Genomic DNA, 24,517 nt, shown 5'->3' with positions numbered 1-24,517 from the left:
TTCAAAACCCTACACGAAAATTCACCCAAAAACACCATAAATCTTCATCTTTTCCATCACTCACCCATAACCCATCACCCTTCTCAATCTTTACCTTTCACACCATGAAGAACATATTCAAAAAATCCTCAAAAGATAAAGAAGTTGAAGTTGGGTCTTCAAAATCAAGGTCAAAAGTGGTGAAGAAAAGGAGAGTAGTCCGAACTCCTACACCGTCACCTTCGCCTTCTCCTCCACCATCACCGCCTAGAGAGCAATCACCACCTCCTCCAACGCCGGTTGTGACTGAAATTCCTCGGTCACGTTTTGTTCGTCCAACGGCCTACAATCGGTACCAGACTCTCAAAAGTAAGGACTTCAAACCTGAAAAGCGTCTCACGGATGAAGTGCTAGCATTGCCCTTAATTGAAGCAGAATTCCGCAACAGGCATTGGTATGAGTTTAATTTCTGTCTTCGGTCTGGAAATCGTACTTTAGCATTAGAATTTTTGAGTAATGCATGGCGAGTGAAAAATTCGTCACCACGGATTGCTAAAGTACGCGGGGTAGATGTAGATTACTCCCCGGAAACTATAAATAGGATATTTCATTTTAATGTTCCTGAATTCTGTGTTCTGAATCATCGACGTGAGAATAGGGCAACCATGGCATCAGATAAGCGTGAGGCTCTAAAATCTCAGCTGACTGTACCCGGAAGTGTGTGGGTGAGACCATCCAGACAGCTCCCACCCCAGCGGTTTAAAACCGCTCATTTGTTAGATTTTCCACGGGTTTGGGCTGAATTTTGGATAAATAACGTGGAGCCAAGTGGGAACAATTCTGAGATTCCTATGGATGTAGGGCTAGCACTTCAAGCTATTCTGTTAGGTGAAGACATAGATTTGGGCACAATTCTGAGTGATGATTTGTCTGCAATTATCCAGAAAGACCCCGGGTCATATAGTCTAACACATCTCTGTTTGATCACTAAACTGTGTCTGGATCAAAATGTTGCTACTTTTGATGATGATCAAATGGAAGAGCCTAGAAAAGTCACTACGGCTTTTATGAGAGATGTGAGAAGAAAAACTTTCGGGAAGACATTCATTCCATTTGCTGATGTGGATGATGTAATGGATTACACGGTGGAGGGAGGAGGTGAAGAAAGGGAGGAGAATGTTGAAAACGTGATGCACCATGAAGTGCCACAGGCTCCGGAGATGGAGGGTTTTCCAGCTCCGCAATTTGATGTGAATGTTCTTGCTGACATGGTGTGGAAAATGGACATGAGCACCCAACAGGGCATTGATATGGCGGACCACTATGACACTTCATCCGCTTTATGGCAAGCATCCATGCGTTACCGGGAGCAAGTCCCGGCATATTTCTATCCGAGATATCCAACAATGCATGATTTTGATGAAGCTCACAATCAAAGAGTTAGGAGCATGGCGGCTACACATGAAAGGAACCGTGCTACCTACATTCGCCAAAGGAGGGCAGCTGGCCTTCCAGATGAAGGAGGGTCCTCATCAATGCAATTTCCTGGAAATCTACCTCGTTTTGATCATGATCACAACATGCCCGAGCAGGATTGAGGTTTTGTGCCATTCACCTTTACTGTCCTTCTCCTCTATAGATTCTTTTTGGCCTGTGTATTATGATTCCTTTGTTTAATTTGTTGCATGCTTGATGTTGGTCTATAATAAGTACTTGAGCTAGTCGTTGTGTTTTCTTTGAATGTTTTAGTCTTTTTGAAAACTTCACACTATTGAAATTTGTTTGGCTATCATCTTAGATTCAAAATTGTTGACCAAATGTGTGATATGAATTTGTGATGTTTTTGATTGTTTCGGATGCATCATAGTGATGATTTAGGCAAGGCTTAGGGACTCTCACAAATATTGACCATAGTTTAATTCAGCCAAAAACTGTGAGATTTTGAGCCCAAACACTGATTTCTTTTGATGATTATGAGAATTCCACACTTAGCTATGTCTCTAGAATTTGCGCATGTTCTCTTTAATTGATTTATTGTTGTGATGTACACACGAGGCAAGTTGTTTGGTACCTTGAGCCTGTTCTAGCCACCCTTATCATTGCTTATCCGTTGTTTAACCCCTTTTGAGCTTAAAGAAAAATGTTTTGTTTGTATCTGACCCAAGTTATCAAAATAATATAAAAAAAAAAAAATGATTTTCTTGGAAAATTAGATACCTTTAGTGGTTTTTGCACAATGCATTTCACTAAGTTTGGGGTTGCTTTTGGAACTAGCAACAACTTAAGTTTGGGGTGGATATACTATACTAGAGAACTAAAAAAAAATCATGAAAGAAAAATTCCAAATTTTGAAAGAAAAAAAAGTCAAAAGTTCACCAAGAAAAGAAGTATCGAAAAAAAAAGAGAAGAAAAAAAAAAAAAAAAAAAAAAAATAATCATGGTGATCTTCTTGAAAACAAAAAGGAATTTTGTGAAAGAAAATTGTTCTCTAAGTATAAATTCTTACAAAGTAGGGTGGGGTGTTGTATCTGTTCGACTCAGTGGTATCTAATTTCAAGTTTTTTTACTCACTTACCAGAAAAGTCACCATCCACCTTTTAACCAGGCCACGTTATAACCTTTAAAAGTCCTCTAATGTGTGTGCTCATGACATGGTGATTGATTTTTGAGAATGTCTGCAAATTTATAGTAGTCTAGTTATGATGTGTTGATTGAGTGATTATATTACCCTTAAACAGGAGAGTCGGTGAGGGTGTGAAGAAATTAAGTATGGTCAATCTTTGTTTGATGCTCTTTGTTTTGCCTAAATTTGAAACTGTGTGTACTTGAATCATGACGAAATTGATCATTGAAATATCATGCAAATTACGTCTAACTTGATTGGGTTTGAGTTTGTTTAGCCAGATAAATTGAAGTAGTGTTTTGTTTTCCTAGAGATTGAGATATTCCTTGAGGACAAGGAAAAGTTCAAGTTTGGGGTTGTGATGACGTTAGTCATTACATGGAAATAAAGACCATTTTCAAGTATTTTTAGAGGTTTTTGACCTAAATCATGAAGAATGAAACATTGATTTGAAGCTACATGCGAAGAAAGATAGCAAATGAAAATTGGTGAATTGTATAGTATTTTTACGCCTAAAACGGAATTATTTCCGCCTGGGGCGGAAATTTCACTGAAGAACCAAGATTGCTCACTGTTTTGCCGTTTCAGGCGGAAAAAGCTGTGCCTGAAACGTAATTCTTTACGCCTGAGGCGGAAATTCTGTGCCTCAGGCGGAAAAAACGTTACTTTTGATCATTTTTATAAAAAGGAAACATCAGATCTGGATCATTATCGAATTTTTACGCAAAAGAACAGCTATTGGAGCGATTTTGGAGGATCAAGAGCGACCAAGCAAGGATTCAAGTGTGGAAACACATCAAGATTCTTCTTGTAATCATGCTTTCTTTCATTTTATTTGATGTAATTTCTGAATTTGCAATGTCTAGCTAAATTCTCATGATTGGTCCTTAGGTGATTCTAATTACTTTTGATCTTGAACTATGTGATTGTCATATGATATGATTAATGAATTACGAAGTTAGTTTCTATTGATTGTTCTTTGTGCTTAATGCTTTGTATGAATTCGCGACTTATATGATGATTGCAATGATTTGTTTTACTATGACGATAGGAATAAATCATCGATCTAGGAACGATTGATCAATTAATTTTCACTTAAGAAATTTTGGATTGTTAATTGAGATTAAGAGATTAAAGTTTTTCTTCCTCACATGATCATAGGTCTTACTAAGAAATTAGGGATTGATGATCATGAGAGAGGATTATGTTACCAAGACATTGGGCATAATCAATTGTGTTTTAATCAAATCATGAAACTAATTTGAATAATTCGTTATCATACATGGCGTTACCAAGAGAAATAGTAATTAGATGACCCAAAAAGGACCAATCGCTTTTCTTACATCAATCTAAACACCAAAGCAATTCCAAAGTTTAAAAGTTTGAACTTGAAACCAAACAAGAACCCCCTTTTTACAATTTATGTCAATTTACATGAGTATGTCTTCAAATTACAATTGATTTACAACAATCCCTGCGGAAAGAACGATTTTATTATACTACTTGACGGCTATTTAGTACACTTGCTAAATTTCTATCAACCTACAATCTTAAGACGTCTATTTATTTTATCACTTATTTTCTAAATCAAAAAAATTCCTTTTTTTTTCAAAGATCAATATTTTAGCTAATCACAATGGTGGGAAGAAATGGATACTCAACACAAAGTCTCTATGAATAGATATTTTTATTAGGATGATTGAACTATGTATTTGGGTTATCAAGTTTTTGGCACTGTTTCTAAGAACTTTGCTATTGCTATTGATTTCTTTTTGCTACATAATGTTTTTTTATTCCTTTACTACTTTTTGCGATTTTAGTTTTTTACTTTTCATTTCTTTTATATGGATACAAAAGATTTTAAAACCGTCGAAAAAGAATAAAATTTTATAAAATTTTAAAACCGTTGAAAAAGAATTGAGAGTTTAACTTAATTCACCCTTATAAAGCTTTGTTCAGGTCATCTCACATTTAATGTGAAACTTCTTAACATAAAATAATAGAAAATTATTCAAAAATTGTGGCAAGATGTTGTGTTACACACTTAGAACATTAATTAGTGGCTTTGGATACAAAAGATTTTAGAGCCATATTACACACTTCAACTCAAACTATAATAATCGAAAGTAAGTAAAATATTAACTGGTGTCTCCGAAATACTAGTTAAGGAAACAAAAATTAATAAAACTATCTGGATTATGTAGTCAACATTTTTAAAATATAAAAAATGTTAATCTCAATATAAGAACTTGTTTTTTTTTTAACACTAGTTTAATTTGTTGATTAAATTTGCATGTGGAGACTTCATTTTTATGAATAAAACTCATGCTTACAATTTTCTAAATTGGTCATACTTTGCTAAATTGGTCTACATGAATTAACATATGCACAATTCTGAAAATCTGGTAATGTTGTAAGCTGAAAGGTTTTTCTGTTGACAGTAAATAATTTTGAGACTCTAAGTTGTTTATATATTGGATGCAACAAACAAGTGACGGAAATTGTTAAAATATATGAAAATGTTTATGCTATAGTATTATTGGTTCAGTGGAAGGACAGTAAATGTTGACAGTAAATGTTTATTCTACCTTAATTGGAAACTTGGAAATTTTACTATGATTTCTGGTATATGTCTGCAAAATGTTGTAAGCTGAAAAGTTATCTGTTGACATATTGGATGCAACAAACAAGTGCAAACCCCTGCACCCCCAACCAAATATTATTAAAACTAAAATAAAAAAAGTTTGGGGGACTAGACCAAAACCCAGGATAACAATAGTGTAAACCAAATAAGTTGGTCAACTGCCTCATTAAACTAGGAAGTTATCAAGTTTGTTAGTTTTTAAACTTTCTGATATTCTGTTATGTCAGTTGGGGACGTTATGAAAAGTTAGTTAGTGTATGATTTAGTTGGAATGTGACTTTTGTGTACTAAGAAATTTAGTATAAATATGAGATATTGATCACTCAATAATAAGCCTATCATTTTGAAACTCTTGATCAATTCTTACCAAATATTTTCCAATTCTCTCTAAATTTGTTTCTCTATTCTTTTCTTCTCCTTTCTTGGATCAAGATTGATCGATAGTGAGTGTGAGTGTGAAATCAAGAACAATAATGTGTTCAAGATACTACAATTGGCATCAGAGTTTATAAAACAAAATGAAATATCAACTCAGACATTAGAATTTGAAAATACAAGTTTAAGATTGATATCATTAAATACAACAATACATACATGAAGGAAATATGATCAGTGATCACCAACAATAAGCAGTAGTACAATCAATTTAAAGTGGCTCAAACTAAAAGTAATATGTAATCTTAATAAGGTTCAATCATAAAATACAGTATTGAAAATTTGTATAAATCATATTACATCCATCATACAACATGATCTAGGAACTATATAGGAGAAAATTATAAATGATTTGAAACAATGCAATGAAAGGTTAGAGTTCCAACTTATGGAGTGGTGGTTGGAGCAACTTTAGGAATTGCAGGAAATTGAGGTAACTCCGATTTCGGTAAGTCTGGGACATTAAATTTAGGTAGTTCAGGTTTTGGAAATTTAGGTACCTTGGGCTGTTCTGGCTTAGTCAATTCAGGTACTTTCGGTAGTTCTGGCTTAGGCAACTTAGGGATTTTAGGTGGCTCGGGTTTTGGCAATTCAGGGACTTTAGGTACCTCAGGTTTTGGCAATTCAGGGACATTAAATTTAGGTAGCTCAGGCTTTGGCAATTCAGGTACCTTAGGTATTTCTGGCTTAGGCAACTCAGGGACATTAGGTAGCTCAGGTTTTTGCAATTCAGGGACTTTAGGTACCTCAGGTTTTGGCAATTCAGGGACATTAAATTTATGTATCTCAGGCTTTGGCAATTCAGGTACCTTAGGTATTTCTGGCTTAGGCAACTCAGGGACATTAGGTAGCTCAGGATTTTGCAATTCAGGGACTTTGGGTACCTCAAGTTTTGGCAATTCAGGGACATTAAACTTTGGTAATTCTGGCTTTGGCAATTCAGGTACTTTCGGAATTTCTTCCTTAGACAACTCAGAGACTTTAGGTAGATCAGGTTTGAGCAATTCAGGGACTTTAGGAAGCTCAAGTTTTGGAAATTCTGGAATATTAAACTTAGGTAGCTCAGGATTTGGAAATTCAGGCACTTTAGGTAACTCTGGTTTTGGTAATTCAGGTACCTTAGGAATTTCTGGCTTAGTTAATTCAGGAATCGTCGGAAGCTCAGGCTTTGGTAGAGGTGGCAAATCAAATTTTGGAAGCTGCGGTATGTTTGAATCTAGAAGATTGCGTGCACCGGAAACTATTGTCTTACTACTTGATAACAAGATAGATAGAATAACAAATGGAAAAATGGTTTTCGACAAACCAATGTAAGCCATGGCTGCCATGGTTTTAATCAAAGCTGATTAGAAGAACTTGATGAAGATATATTACAGTAGTTGGTGCTTTTTGCAATGGTAATGATTTTGAAATGCTTTGTAGTGTGTTATGAATATGTTATATGTATGGTTTTTATAGATGTAATTGTGTGACTTAACAAATGTGTAAGCAAGGGTGAGTTGGTGGGATTGTGTACGTATAAATATTATTAGTTCAACTTCTTACCTATGCAGTATACCATAATGAAAAATTTAATTAGAACTTTATTGTTGGTTAACTAACCTATATCTGCATTGAAACTTGAATGTCAAATGTTCTCAAAGAGAAAGCAATCTCAAAACAGATTACTAGAGATCTTGGTACTAGTTGCTAATATTATTATTTTTCAACTTTTTATTCAATACTTAATTATTTTAACTATTGCGTACACATTCCAACTCAAAACAGAGTTCATTAAGAACAAAAATATATTTTTTATTTTCAAAACTTGATACATACTATCCAAATTTCTCATCACTAGACTAAATTTAGAGAAAAAAATTAAAAAAAAAATAAAAATTTGAGAGAAAATTTCTCTGTATCCAAACACGACTTCGGAATTTGGATAACATATAATTAAAGATATTGTTAACGACGTGGCTGCTGCAAAAATTCTACATACTGATAGAGTTTTTGTTCAAGAAGATATGATTATTGTTAGTGGCGGATTAAAAAAAATATATTTTGGAGGGGCTAAAAAATACTCCCTTCCTCCTTTATTATGTAACCTCTGCAAAAAGGTACTAGAGGAGAAATATGTGAGGGGACATGCTTGTGTGGAAAAAAAGAAAAATCTAAGAGAAACTGAGGTATTAAAAAGTGAAAAAAATAAATTTTTGGCGACTGGCATTAGTAGGTCTTATGCCTAAAAGTATATATAGTAGGTCTTATGCAAGATATATAGTAGTATTTGCATTAAAAAACATGAGCAGGTTCATCGTGGCATTGCACCGGTGCATGTATCATACACTCTACCGTATGTGATCATCAATCACAAAATACTCATAAATTTCAAGGGATATCATACTAAATTTACTTAATTTCAAGGTTGAGCCTCATATGAGGCATGGGCGGTGTTGTGTGTAAGTGAGGGGTTAATATCTTTATGTTTTATGCACTTTGCACCCCTTGATTTTTATTTATTTTTTTTTGTTTTGAACCACGATCTACTCAAAGATTCAAAATATTGTTTACTATTTTCATTCTTTCCTTTCCAGTTATCTTTTTCTAGCTAGGTTTTTAAATCTCTAGCTAGAGACAAAAGCTCTTGGCCTCTTGTGCTTATGGTTTATCTTTTTCTAGCTACGTCTTTGAATCTCTAGCTAGAGAGAAAAGCTCTTGTACTTATGGTTTAGCTAATGTTGGTCTTAATTTAAATAGCCTTACTTTGTGGCAAGAAGTCCCAATGGTGATTAGACATAGCTTTTAAGCAAATAGGCTTGGTAAACCTTTTTTTGATTTATTCTCCCTTTTTTGGTTATATATATATATATATATATATATATATATATATATATATATATATATATATATATATATATATATATATATATATATATATATATATATGTTGAGGGGTTAGCTCTTTGCTATATTTTCCAAAATGTTTTGTATAAGAGGGGAGAGTTAAGGATAGTGTAATTTAACCATCTGTTAAGGGAAAAGAGTAAAATTTACTCAAAAAAAATTATTTATTAAATATCGTAATGTATAATACTGCCTTAAAAAAATTGTATTCTTTTTTGTGAATAAAGCCAAAATTTGTCTATATAAACCGGATAACCAGAATCATAAGAAAAACATAACAAACATTTGTTTTCATACTAACTTTATTGCTCATGTTTTCTTGTTATCTCTACCATGGGTAGAAGAAAATTGAAACTTGCTTATATAATCTCTAACCATTTTCCCTTTTACATAATGTTTCCCTCCTTTGGTTAATGATTATATAAGCAGTTCCAACTTCCTTCTTCCCATGGTATGATAACCAGAAAAAGAAATGAGATGAGCAAAAAATTAATTTAAAACGAGATTTGTTATGATTTTCTTTAGACTCCAGTCATTAGACTTATATAAATCGAGAAATTTTATTTCCCAAAAAATGTATATTCAAAAAATAAGAATACAATATTTTTTTAAAGTAGAATAAGTAAAAATAGAAAATACAATGTTAAGATATAGTACGTAGGTAGTTTTGGAATTTAGAACAAGAACAATGAATATTATTTATTATTATATTTAGTACATTATTTTTAATAAATAAAATATTAATTTCATATTTTTAATTTACAATATGGACTCTAAATATATTTTTATTTGTTTGTTCTAAATATATTTTAATATAGTTTATTCAATGAAATAAATTGTTTTTATGCCTATATGTTCAAAATAAATATTGGGTAAATGCCTATTTACCCCTCTGCAAAATTAAGGATTTTTCGTTTACCCCCCTACATGAATTTTTTTTTCCCGTTTATCCCCCTGCAATGTCAAGATTTTTTCATTTTGGCCCCTAGATAGACAAGTGGGCCTGACTATTTCATAACATATATTCTTTTTGTCCCTACTTTTTGTCTATTTCGTTGTCGACAATTTTTATTTTTTTTTGTTTATAATGAGCCGATGATCGGACCCATGACCTATAGTGTACTATCCAAACCCCTCACAACTAGACCAAACCTAGTGGCTTAAATGCATAAATTACAAACTTCTAAGATATTTAATATAAGATAAATTAATAAATATAAGATATTTTACAAACTTTTAAATGCATAAATTATATCTTTATAAATAGTAAACAAAATTATATCTTTATAAAATATCCTTATTTAATTTACAATATTGGGAAATACTATTAGTTTTTCTTTTCTTATAAATTATTTCTTTATAAAACACGTAAAATTGCAAATACTATAATTATAAAACAAAACAAAAAAAAACTTATTAGTATTTTTTTTAACAAGCCAAAATAAGTTATATTAATAAAAACAGTCACCTCAACATCAGATGTACTAAGGTAGACTACAACGATTTACAAAATGTTAAAGAAAGAGAATCATAAACAAATCATATATCATATGTGTAATAAAGATATCATATATCATGTAAACTAATACAAATCCAAATTCAAATATAAAAGTTTCAAATAATAGGACCAATTCAGGTCTACAATATAATTGAGCCATATAAAATCAGGAAATGACAATTTGAAATTTGATTACATACTGTTGTTAGTTAACATCTCAATTATTTTTTTAAACGGCAATAATATCTCAATTGTTAATCCACTTATTAGTGGATAATGTTTAGGGCATCTTGTTTTCTTAATATTTTTTTTGACACAATTATTATTGTATATTTATCAACACATAAGTAAACATCATTAGTATTATTATCACTATTGTTGTTAATCATTTAAAAAATATTAACGTATTGATTGAAAATTATTCTGAGCAAATACCAGATTTTATTCGAAGAGTATAAGAGAAGAGAATACAGAAACTTACAATAAAAGTAGATCTGTGGAAGAATGTTCTAAGTTATAGAACAGAATCTGAGGTGGAGAATACAACATTGGAGAGGGAATAGTTGCAGAAAACAATTTAGTATAGTTTGAGGCTAGGTTAAAGAAATTAGAGTGAGGCACATCTTGTTAAGTGATGAAGAATTCTTTATATAGGCTAATAGATGTAGTATTGGGCCGACGGATGTGACATTGAGTTTGGCCCAATAAAAAAGTCCAGTTCATAGCAGAAATAAATTATGTTGCTTTTCTGTATATTTAAAAATATTTAAACTATGCATGTATTTACATAATTTTTTAAAACTATGCATGTATTTGCATAATTTTTTAAACTATGCATGTATTTAAAAATATTTAACAACACAAATAGAAAAATATTTAAACTATGCATGTATTTACATAATATTTTTTCTTGACAAATATTTAACATAAATGTATCGGATGTAACTTAGGGTATACTCACTCCGTCCCGAAATATAAGCAAAAGTTGGTCAACAAAAGTGGATGAATTTGGTCCAAATCTTTAACAAAATATACATCAAATTTATTGACTCACTTTTGTTTATATTTTGGAACGGAAGGAGTACTTGTTTTGTCTAAATATTCATTAATTAGAGTCAAGATATTGATAATAATGACGAAAACCTAATCAAGATATGTTTGTTGCTCTAACTTGTAAGTTATAGCGCTTATAAAAAAAAAAAAAACTTGAAAGTTATAGCATGTTAATTTTTTCAGTTATGATGATTTATAATAAAGTCTCTTTTGAACCTAAACATGCGGCCCTTGTTAGCTTAAAGAATTGAACTTAAATTATGAAGTCCAAATACTTCAATCTTTTGTCATCTCTCATGCTTTGAACAATTGAAATATAAGAATCTTAAGGAAAAAAAAAAAAAAAAAACTATTCTCATTGTTTGATATTTTATGAGACTTGAAAATGAGATTATATATATGATTTTTAACGTTCGATCGACTAAACTTACATGATTATGAAGATGGTTGAACATATAGACAAGTGCACTCATGTAATGAATCAACGAGAATAAAATAGGCATAAGATACATTGGCTAAGTTTATGTGATTAATCATGTTCTTAGAAGGATTTAGAAGAATGATGAGATTGGTTAGTTTATTAGGATTAATCAATGCTATATGTAATGACATTTGGATGAAGCAAAATGAATGAAGAAAGTTAGTTTGTTAGATGAATGTTCTCTTTTAACAATATTCTCTTTCCATGAACAACTAATTAAAAAAATGTTCATTAAAATTGGTGCTTTCTTTGTCATGGATTCCTCTCCCTACAATCACTATCATCCTACCACCATCAACACCCATACCTTGTTGAGTAACTAGGAGACATGACTTTTTTTTTTCTTGACTAAAGACATGTGTTGAATGAGAAATTAAATAAATTAAACAAGAAAGACCCCCCCTATAGTCTTGTACGGAGGTATACCATTGTAAATTTAAGTTTTTACATTTACAAGTACAAGGGATAAAAAAGTCTATAAAGTTTATCTCGACTCAAAATGTCAATATTATTAGGTTGAATATTTTCACCTGAGTTTAAATTTGAAATTTTGCAATTGTGTGTTTAAATGTTAAGTAGTGTTTACTACTTCATCTAACACGAAAAAACAAAGATAAAAGATGGATATATCCCCATTTGATATGAAGAGAAGTATCCGGAGACAATTTGTTAGGGACTAAAATAGGATTTGTTCGTTCACAAATTTTAGCTCAATTGATAAAAATGTCAAAATTGTTAGCCCAAGCGCTATGATTGAAGTTTGAACTACATCTTTCTACTTTGTGTGTGTGAATTTTCAATGACTTGTCATTTTGTCTATCTACCAAATAAAAATGACTTGTTCATGGTCCAATTTAAATTTCTAAATGAAAACAAACAATCAACTTACTTCTAAGGGTGCTCAAATCCAAACCAATTCAAATAAAAATCGCAAATCGATCCAAAAAAATCGAAAACCGCAAAAAACCAAATATTTTTGGATGTGTTTGGATGTCCTTTTGTGAAAATTGCTGGACCGGATCAGATCGGATTTCAGATTGATTTTTTAAAATCGATCCAAACTGAACCAAACCGCAAACCGCATACATATATGTTAATACTTATTTATCATTTTATTAGTATGAATATATATTACATCAAGTTATTTTTTTTTCATTTTAAATTTTGTTAATACTATTTGTTAGTTTAATTTAATCTATTTTTTTACTTTTTGATATGTTTAAAATATAATTGATATTGTCATTCTAAAATTTTAATTTTTAATATATTATATTTTATATTTACATCAAACTTAATATTTAAGCCACTAGATTTGATCTAGTGGTGAGAGATTTTGGTAGTACGTTATAGGTTCTGGGTTCGATTGTAAACAAAAGAAAAATATAAACAAATACATCAAACTTAATATTTATTTCGTCAAAAAAATCAAACTATTATTTTGTAGTGTTTTTTTTATAATATTAATATTTAATAAAAATTATAATTTATAATTTGGATATCCAAAAACCGATCCAAATTAAACCGCATAAAATTAGATTGGATTGGATCGGATTTTTTTTATTTGTCATCCAAAACCGTACCGAAACGCGAATAAATTTATTTTTGAATCGAATGAATTTTTACCTCAAAACTGATCCAGACCGAAGCGCGAGCACCCCAACCTACTTCAACACTCCACCATCACATCAACAACCATATCTCACCACCACACTCATACGCAAATTTCAATGCCAATAATTCCCCTCGTTATAATTACTACTTCATTCCCAAAGAGAGCTTGCATCCATGCTATTTCCAATCTTGACATTTCAACAATCAAACAAATACGACTGTGTTCAAGAGCGAAAGCAACATGTCACTAAACTTCATCTTATACACCCCAAATTGGAGAAAAATGAGAGAAAATGATCGAATGGGCTGGAATGAATATCATCCTATATCACTTCATTTCACTCAATTTTAAAGAGTTCAAACAACGGAACCTCTCTCCATACCACTACATACCACTCTATTTCATCTCATATATCATCAATTCAAACAAAGCCTAAAAGACTATAATACTAAAAAGTACAAAACTTATAAGCCCAATAACACTTAACACTTATAAGCTCAATACATATTATCTAACAAGACGAAAATTGGGTGTGTCTAAATCCCCCCGTCTCCATCAAAAAGCTTTGAGTGGTTTTTGTTCGCCTTAGTTCGATCAACCACACCTCTAGTAACTGTCTTTGATCCTGGCGGTGACAAGTTCAATCCGGTGGCGGATTCTGGTGACAGTCCTCACATTTTCTCTCTGTTGTGGTTGCCATTGGGAAAGAAGAGTTGCACTTAAGTGGTTTGCAATGCAGAGCTGTTTTGAATTGTTTCTTAGAGCACCTCCAATAGTAAATTCTACAAATGTTATTTTATGAGTCATATTAGAGCCACATCATCTTGAAACAACAACTTTGTGTGCTAAAAAGTATCGAGAAAATTCAGCGGAACTTTTTGTGGGGTAGTGGTGCAGAGGAGAGAAAGGTATGCTAGGTTAAATGGGATCAAATTTGTTTACCTAAGGAGAAAGGTAGTTTAGGGGTAAAAAATATCGAACTCTTTAATTTGGCTTTGCTTAGCAAGTGGAAGTGGCGTTTTTTGAATCACGATAATGAAATTTGGGCTGAATTGCTTCGTTACCGTTATGGTCACCTACCTTCTCTATTGTTGAATGGTCTTGATATTACGCCTAGTGCACAATCCTCTTTGTGGTGGCGTGATATTATTAGTCTCGGGCGCGGGATGAGTGATAGTTGGTTTAAATCCAATATTAGTTGTTGCGTCGGTAACGGTAATAACATTGGGTTTTGACAATTTAAATGGTACGGAAACCAGGCTTTTGTGATCTTTTTCCTGATTTGTATGCTAAAGAAGCGATCAAGAATGTTAAGGTTTCTGAACGTATGCGAGGAAATGGTTTAGTGCCATTATGGAGGTGGAATTGGTCTGAATCGGTTAGTGTGAACGAAGCACAACAGCTTACTGAATTACAAGGTCTATTCGATGGTTTTTCCCTTCACAACAATAATCACAATCAGTGGCGCAGGATTCCGGATTCGAATGGATTGTTCACAGTTAAATCCTGTTACACGTATTTATTAGACCTGCGGCTGGTAGAGCTTCAAGATGCTCATGTGCTCGAGGCCATTCAGCGCCTTTGGAAGTCGGATGTTCCTTCGAAAGTAAATATTTTCGGTTGGAGGTTATTATTAGACAAATTACCAACAAGAGCAGCTCTTCATCACCGTGGTATTTTGACTAATCATCATGAATTATCATGCATCTTTTGTTTTCAACAAGCTTAGGACGAAAAACATCTTTTCTTTTCATGTCCTTTTAGTAAGGGAGTATGGAACAAAGTTTTATCTTGGTTAGGGACATCGTTACAAACCGGAGTCGAATGTAGAGATCATTTTCTTTTATTTGGTGATTTGTTCAAAATGAAAGACAAAAGTCGTGTTCGATACTTGGTATGGTTGGCAACCACATGGAATATTTGGAATCTTCGCAATAAAGTAATTTTTAAGGGCAATATACCAGATGTTTCGTCGTTATTGGAGACAATCAAACTTCATTCTTGGTTGTGGTTCACTAGTCGGTATGGCCGTAGGATTTGTACTCCTTTTCCTTTTTAGTGTTTAAATCATATGTCTTGTATTCTGAGCACTTAGTTTAATGCTCTTTGTTGTAAGGGTTTGAGTACCCCTTGTACTCCCTATAATAAATTTTTGCTTATCAAAAAAAAATCTTGAAACAACTTATTTATTTTTGCTCTAATGGTACAACTTTATTCTTGTAATTATTTCATAAATAATAAAAACATTATGTACATGTGACTGACCATATGGTCATACGTATGTCAAAAAAAAAAAAAAAAGACTATACGGGTCACATGACCATGAAATCTTGCTCAAAGTGTTGTTGCATACTGAAAGCACGGTGACACGTTGGAGTACTCCAACAATAAATTTTAGCAAATATCGTCCAAAATTATTCTCTAGGCTGGCGTACTACCTCAAAGTACCAGTGCTAGAGTTGCTCTTAGTTTGGGTACTCTGAGTCTCAATAGAGAATCAGTCAGGGGCGGATCTATTCAGCAGTGAGGGTGTGAAAATGACCACCCTGGACTTTTCAAATTTACACTAATTATTCTATGTTATTGCTGTTTTGCACATCCTGAATACTTTAATTTGCACCACTGGCCCAAAAACTTTTCTCTTGCTTCATTATACTAATACCAACAATCCCCTTTTCGTTGGGCTTTAAATCAAAATCCACTGAGTTAACTGTAAGACTAAAACTCTAGGCCACTTAGTAAAGCTTGAAAATATACATACTCGATATTATATTAATAATATTGATAATGTTCTTCCTTCAATTTTCAAGTAATTATGATTAAATTTTATTTTTATACAAATATATATACTTTAAAAAATTTATCAGATTGCTCAAGCAAAAAAAAAAAAAACACGCGCACACATATACTTTAATATTAGTATCCGTAAGTCCTAGTTTAACTGAAAAAAAAAAAAAAAAAAAAAACCGCCTAAATTGTTAGAACCCCATCTCTCGCACTTGTGTGTAAGTTTATGATGGTTTTGTCATTTTGTCTATGTACAAAAAATTTGCACCCCTTGACCCAAGATCCTGGATCAGCCTCAGGTTGAGTGAAAGGGCATAAGATACATTGGTTAAGTTTAGGTGATTAATCTTGTTCTTAGAAAGATTTAGAAGAATGATGAGTCATTGGTTAGTTTGTTAGGGTTAATCAATGTTATATATAATTACATTGGATGAAAATCGGATGGCAGATGGATTAAAGGATACTCGTGCAAAATAGGAACTTGTGAAACTCTCACCGCCGAAATGTGGGAAATGTACTTGGGAATGCAGCTTGCTTCAAGTGAAAAGTGACTCAAAAAGTCTGGTTGACATGATCGTCTTGGAGAAAGTTAAAATCATTGGTAATCCGCCTACCTTGGTGCGCCGTATTCAAGAGCTTTTAAAATTGAACTGACTGGTGCAGTTTAATCTTACTTGGCGAGAGTGAAATAGAAATGTTGATTTGGTATCTAATTTTAGCTTCTCTATAGATTCTTTTAACGTTCATGTTACAGAGATCCCTCCTAATGTGGTTTCGAGTCTTCTTTTTTGTGATGTATATGGGGCTTGCATGCCTAAAAATATTTATGTAACTCTATAGTTTTTTTATTTTTGGGCATTAGCCCTCTTTAACTACTCAAAAAAAAAAAATTAAACTATGCATATATTTTCCAAAAAAAAAATCGACAAATATTTTACATAAATGTATCTGATGTAAGAAAAACCTAATTTTTTTTTTTTTATGAACTAAAATCTAATTTTTCTTAGTATATATATATTTTGTCTAAATATTCATTAATTAGAGTCAATATATTGATAATAATGAGGAAAACCTAATCACGATATGTTTGTTGCTCTAACTTGAAAGTTATAGCATGCTAATTTTCTTTTAGCTATGATGATTTATAATAGGGTCATGCACATGTTGACACTAGTTAAACATACTAAAAAAGGAAACAAATGATAAAAGTAATGATGAGAGAATGGCTTTCTACATATTAAAACATTTAATGCACAATTTGCAAGATAAATTTTTTATATTTATATCCGAGATAAATTTTCTATATTTATATCCTTAACCAGTATTCCGAAGCACTGTTTAACATTTTCCGTAAAGTAACTTTTAAACCTAAACATGAGGCACTGCTAGCATAAAGAAATGAACCAAATTCTTTTTTTTTACTAATAGTCCAAATATTCAATCTTTTGTCATCCCTCATGGTTTGGGAAATTGAAATATAAGAAACCGTGAAAGAAAAAAAAAACTATTCTCATTGTCATTACCATCTTTAATAACATCTCCAATAAGAGTATCAAAGAGAATTTCATAGGTTAATTATACGTGTGTATATATATATATATATATATATATATATATATATATATATATATATATATATATATATATATATAGGGGTTTGCTAACTTAGACCAACCTAAAAACATGAAGGTCTAAGTTAGCAAGGTACACCTTTTCACTTTAGACCAAAACACATTTTTTACTATTTTAATATAGTTTCAAGCCAATGGTAGTTTAGTAAAACTAATTTGATGTTTTAATATGAAGGTCTAAGTTAGCAAGGTGCACCTTTTCAAAGTTGAGTAACATGTTTTCTTAAGTTGTCATTTTTTTATTTCCTATGTTGTTTATTTAGATTGCATATATTTATAATTAAATGGGTGTAAATTAGCAAATGAGTGCACCAACATTTAATAAAATTTACCTAACTAACCCTCAATTTTCTAGTGTAAAATAACTAAATGTCAAGGTTTTTTTGTCCAAAGTGAAAATGTGCACTTTGCTAACATAGACCTTCATGTTTTTAGGTGGGTCTAAGTTAGCAAACCCTATATATATATATATATATATATATATATATATATATATATATATATATATATATATATATATATGTTGTTAAAAAAAATTAGAGTTTTATAGAGAGTATCAAAATTTATGATATATACGGTACTTATTTAAGGTATCGTAACATCAATTAAGTTAAAAAAATAAATATAGAGGAAACCACTTGTTACTAATATCCAAAGTGGTATCACCATTGGAGCAAAATATATATGAGTTACGTAAATATTGCATAGCATTGTAGGAATCACTTATTAGTAATATATGATACTCATAGTGATACCACCATTGGAGATGCTCTAAGACTATGTTTGGATATTTTGATTGAGTAATTAATGTATGTTTATATGTATAATTTTTTTTTTACTGTAATATGTATAATTAAAAGATGTAACATATTTGACTACATTTTTCTTACTTACATAAAATTTCTTGAATATAGTATTTTAATAATTATCATTACAATTTTTAATAATTAAATTTAATGTTTAAGGAAAATATATTTTGACTAAAGATTTTATACTTGACTGAAAAATTTGACCAATTTTTACAATTATAATTACAATTTTACCATAAATTTAATATTTGACTTTGACCACAATTTTTCAATTTGAAAAATAGTATTTTTATCACAATATTTAAATGATTATATTAACAAATACCTATGAACTCCAATACCTAATATTAACGATTGAGAATCATCACTCGCACAGAATGGAGAAGTTCTAAAAAGAGGGAGTGTGAAAGAGATCCAAAAGTACCCTCAAGCTGAAAAACACTCAGGTTAATTTCTAAAAAATTTGTTTAGAATTCGTTTTTTTTTTTGTCTCGTCCTTTTTTTCCTTGAGTTTTTTCCCACAATTTTAAGGCATATAAAATGACATAAAAAAAGGGCATGTATAGGATTCATAACAACGAAAAATATACACGTTTTTCTTCGTTTTGATGGTGTTTTTCAATCTTTGAATTTGGGTATGCATGTCGCCATAGTTCGAATAATTGTTTTTCATTTGATTGATTCTTAAAAAAAATATCTTCTTTTTTTTATACGAACTCTATATGCTAGCTTGTGTGTAAGCATTTAATTTTGAAAAATATCCGTTTTTAGGGCAGCATGTCTCATTTCTTATTATTGTTTTGATTTTGATTATCGTTATGGCTGAGCTAGTATTGCTTATTGGATGTTCATCAATTTCTATAATTCATGTGTGAATTGTGTTATATCCTAAAAGAGTGCATGTGATTTTACATTCAATATTTAATTAATGGAGTTTTTTTCAAATATTTTTGTTGATTGTGGTTTTTCAATTGACTTATAAATTATTATGATTTGAAGGAACTAGAAGAATAAAAAGCTATGTCGAGAAAGTCAATTAAAATTTTAGACGATTCCATAGAAGGGGACAAACAGAAGAATGTCCAAAAACATGTAGGTGAGTCAAGTTTGCTTATTCCTCGACTCGATTATGATGTCTCCCTCAATTGTCTTGTTCGATTGTCAAGATCTGATTATGGCTCAATTGCTGTATTGAACCAAAGTTTTCGATCATTAATTAAGAATGGACAATTGTATCAACTTCGACGGGAAATGGGAATAATTGAACATTGGATTTACTTTTCTTGTGATGTCCTTAAGTGGGAGGCATTTGATCCAAATCGTAATCGGTTGATGCAATTGCCTAAAATGAGTTCTAGTATATGTTTTATGCTTTCAGACAAGGAATCATTAACTGTTGGTACAGAGCTTCTTGTTTTTGGAAGGGAAATAACGGGCCATTCCATCTATAAGTATAGTATTCTGACAAATTCATGGGTGAAGGGAATGAACATGAATACTTCAAGATGTTTGTTTGGTTCTGCAAGCCTCGGAGAAATAGCAATATTAGCTGGTGGTTGTGATCAACATGGCAACATTTTGAGCTCTTCTGAGCTTTATAATTCAGATACCGGTACTTGGGAGGTTCTTCCAGACATGAACACACCAAGGAGAATGTGTTCTGCTGTGTTTATGGATGGAAAATTTTATGTCCTTGGTGGGGTTGGAGTTGACAAAACAACACAGTTAACCTGTGGTGAGGAGTTTGATTTGAAGACAAGAGAGTGGCGCAAAATACCTGACATGTGCCCATCTCGAAATGGAGGAGATGGTGCAAATCCAGTTAGTGGTGAGGCACCTCCTTTAATTGCTGTTGTAAACAATGTATTATTTGCTGCTGATTATGCACAACATGTAGTAAAAAGATATGTTAAAGATAAAAACTCATGGGTCACCATTGGAAGCCTTCCTGATCGAGTAACCTCGGTAAATGGATGGGGAATGGCCTTTAGATCATGTGGAGATAAGCTAGTTGTCATTGGAGGTCCTAGTCATCAGGGTGAAATGGTAACAGAAGTCAATGCTTGGGTAGTAGACGAAGGCGAACCACAGTGGAATTTACTTGCCATAGTTCAATCAGGGAACTTTGTGTATAATTGTGCTGTGATGGGATGTTGAGGTGCTTGTTTTCTGATTTCTAGATTGAAATAAAAATCCAAACATATAGGATTATTTTTTCCTTTCTCTTTGGTGAAATTTTAGATTCTTTGAAAATTATTGATATATACAATCTTTAGAATTTGAAATTTCATTGATGTTATCTTTTTTTTCCCCTTTGTTCATTAGATTGAGTCTTTTGGAATATTGTGTATGCATGGGGAAATAATTTGAGTTCATGGTACATTTTGGGTTGCAATGCTTGTATCCATAAGTTTGATTGAAGCAATACATAATTCTAATTGACCTCAGTTTTATTTACTTTCAATTTATCCTTTTATAGTTGTCATTTGTCAAGGATCAACTCTTCTAAAAGCTTAAGATATTGGTTAATAATTTTAGTATATCTTCAATGTTTTTCACATCTTCAAGCAAATGTTCTTTGACAGATAATGCACAATTAATCCTATGCTACCATGAGTTGAAATTGCAAAAAAAAAAAAAAAAAAATTAGAACAAAACACAATAAAGACTATACTTCTTTTATACATACCACAAAAAGGTTTGACTCTCCTAAAAAGTGTGCCTTGTATGAGAGTGAATGTTAATTTTATTATATATAATTTATTCTTTTATATATTCTATGATTATGCATCATATATTTTGACTAAAACTATAAGTATAACTAAAAAAATGCGATGTGTTTGACTACACGAGACTTCTTAATATCAGGCCCGCCCAAAGGGGTTGCAAGGTGAGTGATGACATCGGGCCTCCAAATTTTGGAGGCCTCAACTCAAAATTTTGAAGTCCTATATAACATGACTATATTGTTAGTATTTATAAAATAGTAGATGTAGCTAGTCAATAGATTAATTTTAAGATCCTATAATAATTACAAGATTCTTGATTAGAAATTTTCTCACCTTCCAACCAAATTTTCTTCATAAGCATGAGCCATGAAATCGAATTCATGACCACATGTTTGAGGGTCGAAGACTCGTACTACTTGAACCAATTCATTGTTGGATGTTTCTTATGTTACTTATAATTTAAATAAAGGATAATTCTTTTAAATTTTTTAACATTTTTTTTTATATAGGGTCCAGTTTTAATTTTTAAACCGGATCTCCCAATAGTCGGGACCGACCCTACTTAATATATATTTAAATATGAATTTTAATTATTTTCTTATTATGTACAGTAATATATAGATTATCTCTCTCTCACAGTTTGGTGAATAAGGTACATGACATATTTTCAAACCACAATAGTTGTAATGACGAAATCATGTAAATTCAATTTTTGTTACACATGTCAAGAAGTGTATCAAAGTAAAAGAGATCAAGAGACATGTCTGGTGATGTCTTCGGTACTTCTAAGATTTTTGTGTTAACATGATTGAAACCAACCACCAAATTCTTTCTTTTATGTCCAGAGAGTGAAAGATTTCTAAAAAATCAAAAATTAGGAAGCTAAATTTGGAGATTGTATATTAGTTAAATTTTATAATATAAAATATAAGCTTAAACAACATTAGAATTTGAAAATACTGAATTTTCGACACTAAAATTACAATCTTATTAAATTCACCAACAGATACATGAAGAACTTTTTAGAGTAAAACCATCAATAATCGATTTAAATAAGCTCAAACTGAAAGTAATATGTAATTTTAATAAGAGGTTCAAACTAAACCATAACAATCACTCCCTTATTATGGTTGTAGTCTACAACATAGAATACTGAATTGGAAATTTGTATAAATCATATCACAGAGCCATCACACAACATGAGCTGGGAACTATATAGAAGAAAATTATAAATGACATGAGAGTTGAGACAATGCAATTAGAGGTGGGAATAGGTCAGGCCGGCCTACCGGGCCTCAGGTCAGACCAACATATTTATTTAAATAGAGTAAACCGAAGGTTTTTTATAAGTCTATCTAGTTAAATAGGTTAGGTTGCAGGCTATTAAAAAAGTCTTTTAGCCTATTAGACTGACCTATTTAAATTAATATGAATAATATTTTTACTACTACTATTATTATTTATGGGTTAGGATCGAATGACACCAACTAGGATCACACATGACCGCCTTATTGCAACCAAAATGTGCTGATATTGATTTATGTGAGAACAACCAACTCAAAAACTAGGAACCTAAATTTGAAGGTTGTATATTCAATTTTATAAAACAAAATAAAATATCAACTCAAACTTTGAATATGAAAAATACAAGAAATTTCTTCGCTAGAAGTCCAATATGATTAAATGCAACAACACACACATTATAAGTAAATAGTAGTACAATCAATTTAAAGTGGCTAAAACTAAAAGTAATCTGTATACGGTTCAAACTAAACCATAACAGTCTCTCCCCTATATATGGTTGTAGTCTACAACATAAAATACTGAATTGAAAAGTTGTATAAATCATATCAAACACATCATACAACATGAACTAGGAACTACCGTATATAGGAGAAAATTATAAATTACTTGAGACAATGCAATGAAAGGATTAGTTCCAACTTATGGAGTGGTGGTTGGAGCAACTTTAGGAAATGCAGGAAATTTAGGTAACTCAGGTTTTGGTAATTTGGGGACATTAAATTTAGGTAATTCAGGTTTTGGCAATTCAGGCACCTTAGGCAGTTCTGGCTTTGGCAATTCAGGTACCTTAGGTATTTCTAGCTTAGGTAACTCAGGGATTTTAGGTGGCTCAGGTTTTGGTAATTCAGGGACTTTAGGTATATCAGGTTTTGGTAATTCAGGGACATTAAATTTAGGTAGCTCAGGTTTTGGCAATTCAGGTACCTTGAGTATTTCTGGCTTAGGCAACTCAGGGACTTTAGGTGAATCGGGTTTTGGCAATTCAGGGATTTTAGGAGCCTCTGGTTTTGGCAATTCAGGGACATTAAACTTTCGTAATTCAGGCTTTGGCAATTCGGGTACTTTCGGAATTTCTTCCTTAAACAACTCAGAGACTTTAGGTAGATCAGGTTTGGACAATTCACGGAACTTAGGCAATTCAGGGACTTTAGGAAGCTCAAGTTTTGGAAATTCTGGAACATTAAACTTAGGTAGCTCGGGCTTTGGAAATTCAGGCACTTTAGGCAACTCTGGTTTTGGTAATTCAGGTACCTTAGGAATTTCTGGCTTAGGTAATTCAGGAATCGTAGGAACCTCGAGCTTTGGTAGAGATGGCAAATCAAATTTTGGAAGCTGAGGTATGTTTGAATCTAGAAGATTGCGTGCCCCGGCAACCATTGTGTTACTTCTTGATAATAAGATAGCTAGTATCACAAATGGAAAAATGGTGTTCGACAAACCAATATAAGCCATGGTTTTAACCAAAGCTGATGAGAAAAACTTGATGAAAATAAATTAGAGTAGTTGGTGCTCTTTGCTATGCTAATGATTTTGAAATGCTTTGTAGTGTATTCTACATATGTTATATGTGTGGTTTTTATAGATGTAATTGTGTGTGACTAAAAAATGTGTAAGCAAGTGTGTACATATAAGTATCATTAGTTCAACTTCTTACCTATATGAGTATACCATAATGAAAAAGTTAATTAGAATTTTTTTATTTTTTTTTGTTGGTTAACTAACCTATATCTGCATTAGAAACTTGAAAGTCAATGTTCTCAAACATAAAGCAATCTCAAAGCCAGGATTACTAGAGATGTTTGTACTTATAATATATATAATTCCTTTAGCAAGAAATTTTCTAATACTTTGTTAGCAACCGATGCTTGAAACTTGAAAGAGAGTCAAAGATTTTATTTATTTATTTTTTTTTTTATTTCAAAGAGGGTTTAAAAACCCAACAACAAGGAAAACTACAAAGAAACCAATCTAGGAGAGGTTATCCCCATTAAGTCAGCAAGTAACAAACTACTCAGCTGAGCAGGACAACATTATAAAAACTACTA

The 24,517-nt window shown here is 31.7% G+C and overlaps 3 protein-coding genes across 3 annotated transcripts; 1 reads left to right on the top strand and 2 right to left on the bottom strand.

Annotated features, from left to right (window-relative positions):
* Positions 1–5,757: 5,757 nt before the first annotated feature.
* On the bottom strand, positions 5,758–7,100 carry LOC123917516 (protein PELPK1). Its single transcript, XM_045969260.1, has one exon. It carries the CDS (start codon positions 7,007–7,009, stop codon positions 6,068–6,070), a length of 942 nt encoding a protein of 313 aa, XP_045825216.1. The 5' UTR covers positions 7,010–7,100; the 3' UTR covers positions 5,758–6,067.
* A 12,358-nt stretch (positions 7,101–19,458) lies between these two features.
* LOC123917514 (F-box/kelch-repeat protein SKIP11-like) lies at positions 19,459–20,595 on the top strand. Its single transcript, XM_045969258.1, has one exon. It carries the CDS (start codon positions 19,459–19,461, stop codon positions 20,593–20,595), a length of 1,137 nt encoding a protein of 378 aa, XP_045825214.1.
* Positions 20,596–22,846: 2,251 nt separating this feature from the next.
* Positions 22,847–24,015, bottom strand: LOC123917513 (protein PELPK1-like). Its single transcript, XM_045969257.1, has one exon. The coding sequence runs from the start codon at positions 23,922–23,924 to the stop codon at positions 23,112–23,114; it is 813 nt and encodes a 270-aa protein (XP_045825213.1). The 5' UTR covers positions 23,925–24,015; the 3' UTR covers positions 22,847–23,111.
* Between the last annotated feature and the right edge of the window lie 502 nt (positions 24,016–24,517).

Source organism: Trifolium pratense, linkage group LG3, assembly GCF_020283565.1.
Source record: "Trifolium pratense cultivar HEN17-A07 linkage group LG3, ARS_RC_1.1, whole genome shotgun sequence".
Lineage (NCBI taxonomy): Eukaryota > Viridiplantae > Streptophyta > Magnoliopsida > Fabales > Fabaceae > Trifolium > Trifolium pratense.
Note: the sequence above shows the minus strand (reverse complement) of the source record. Positions and strands in the feature narration are given on the sequence as shown.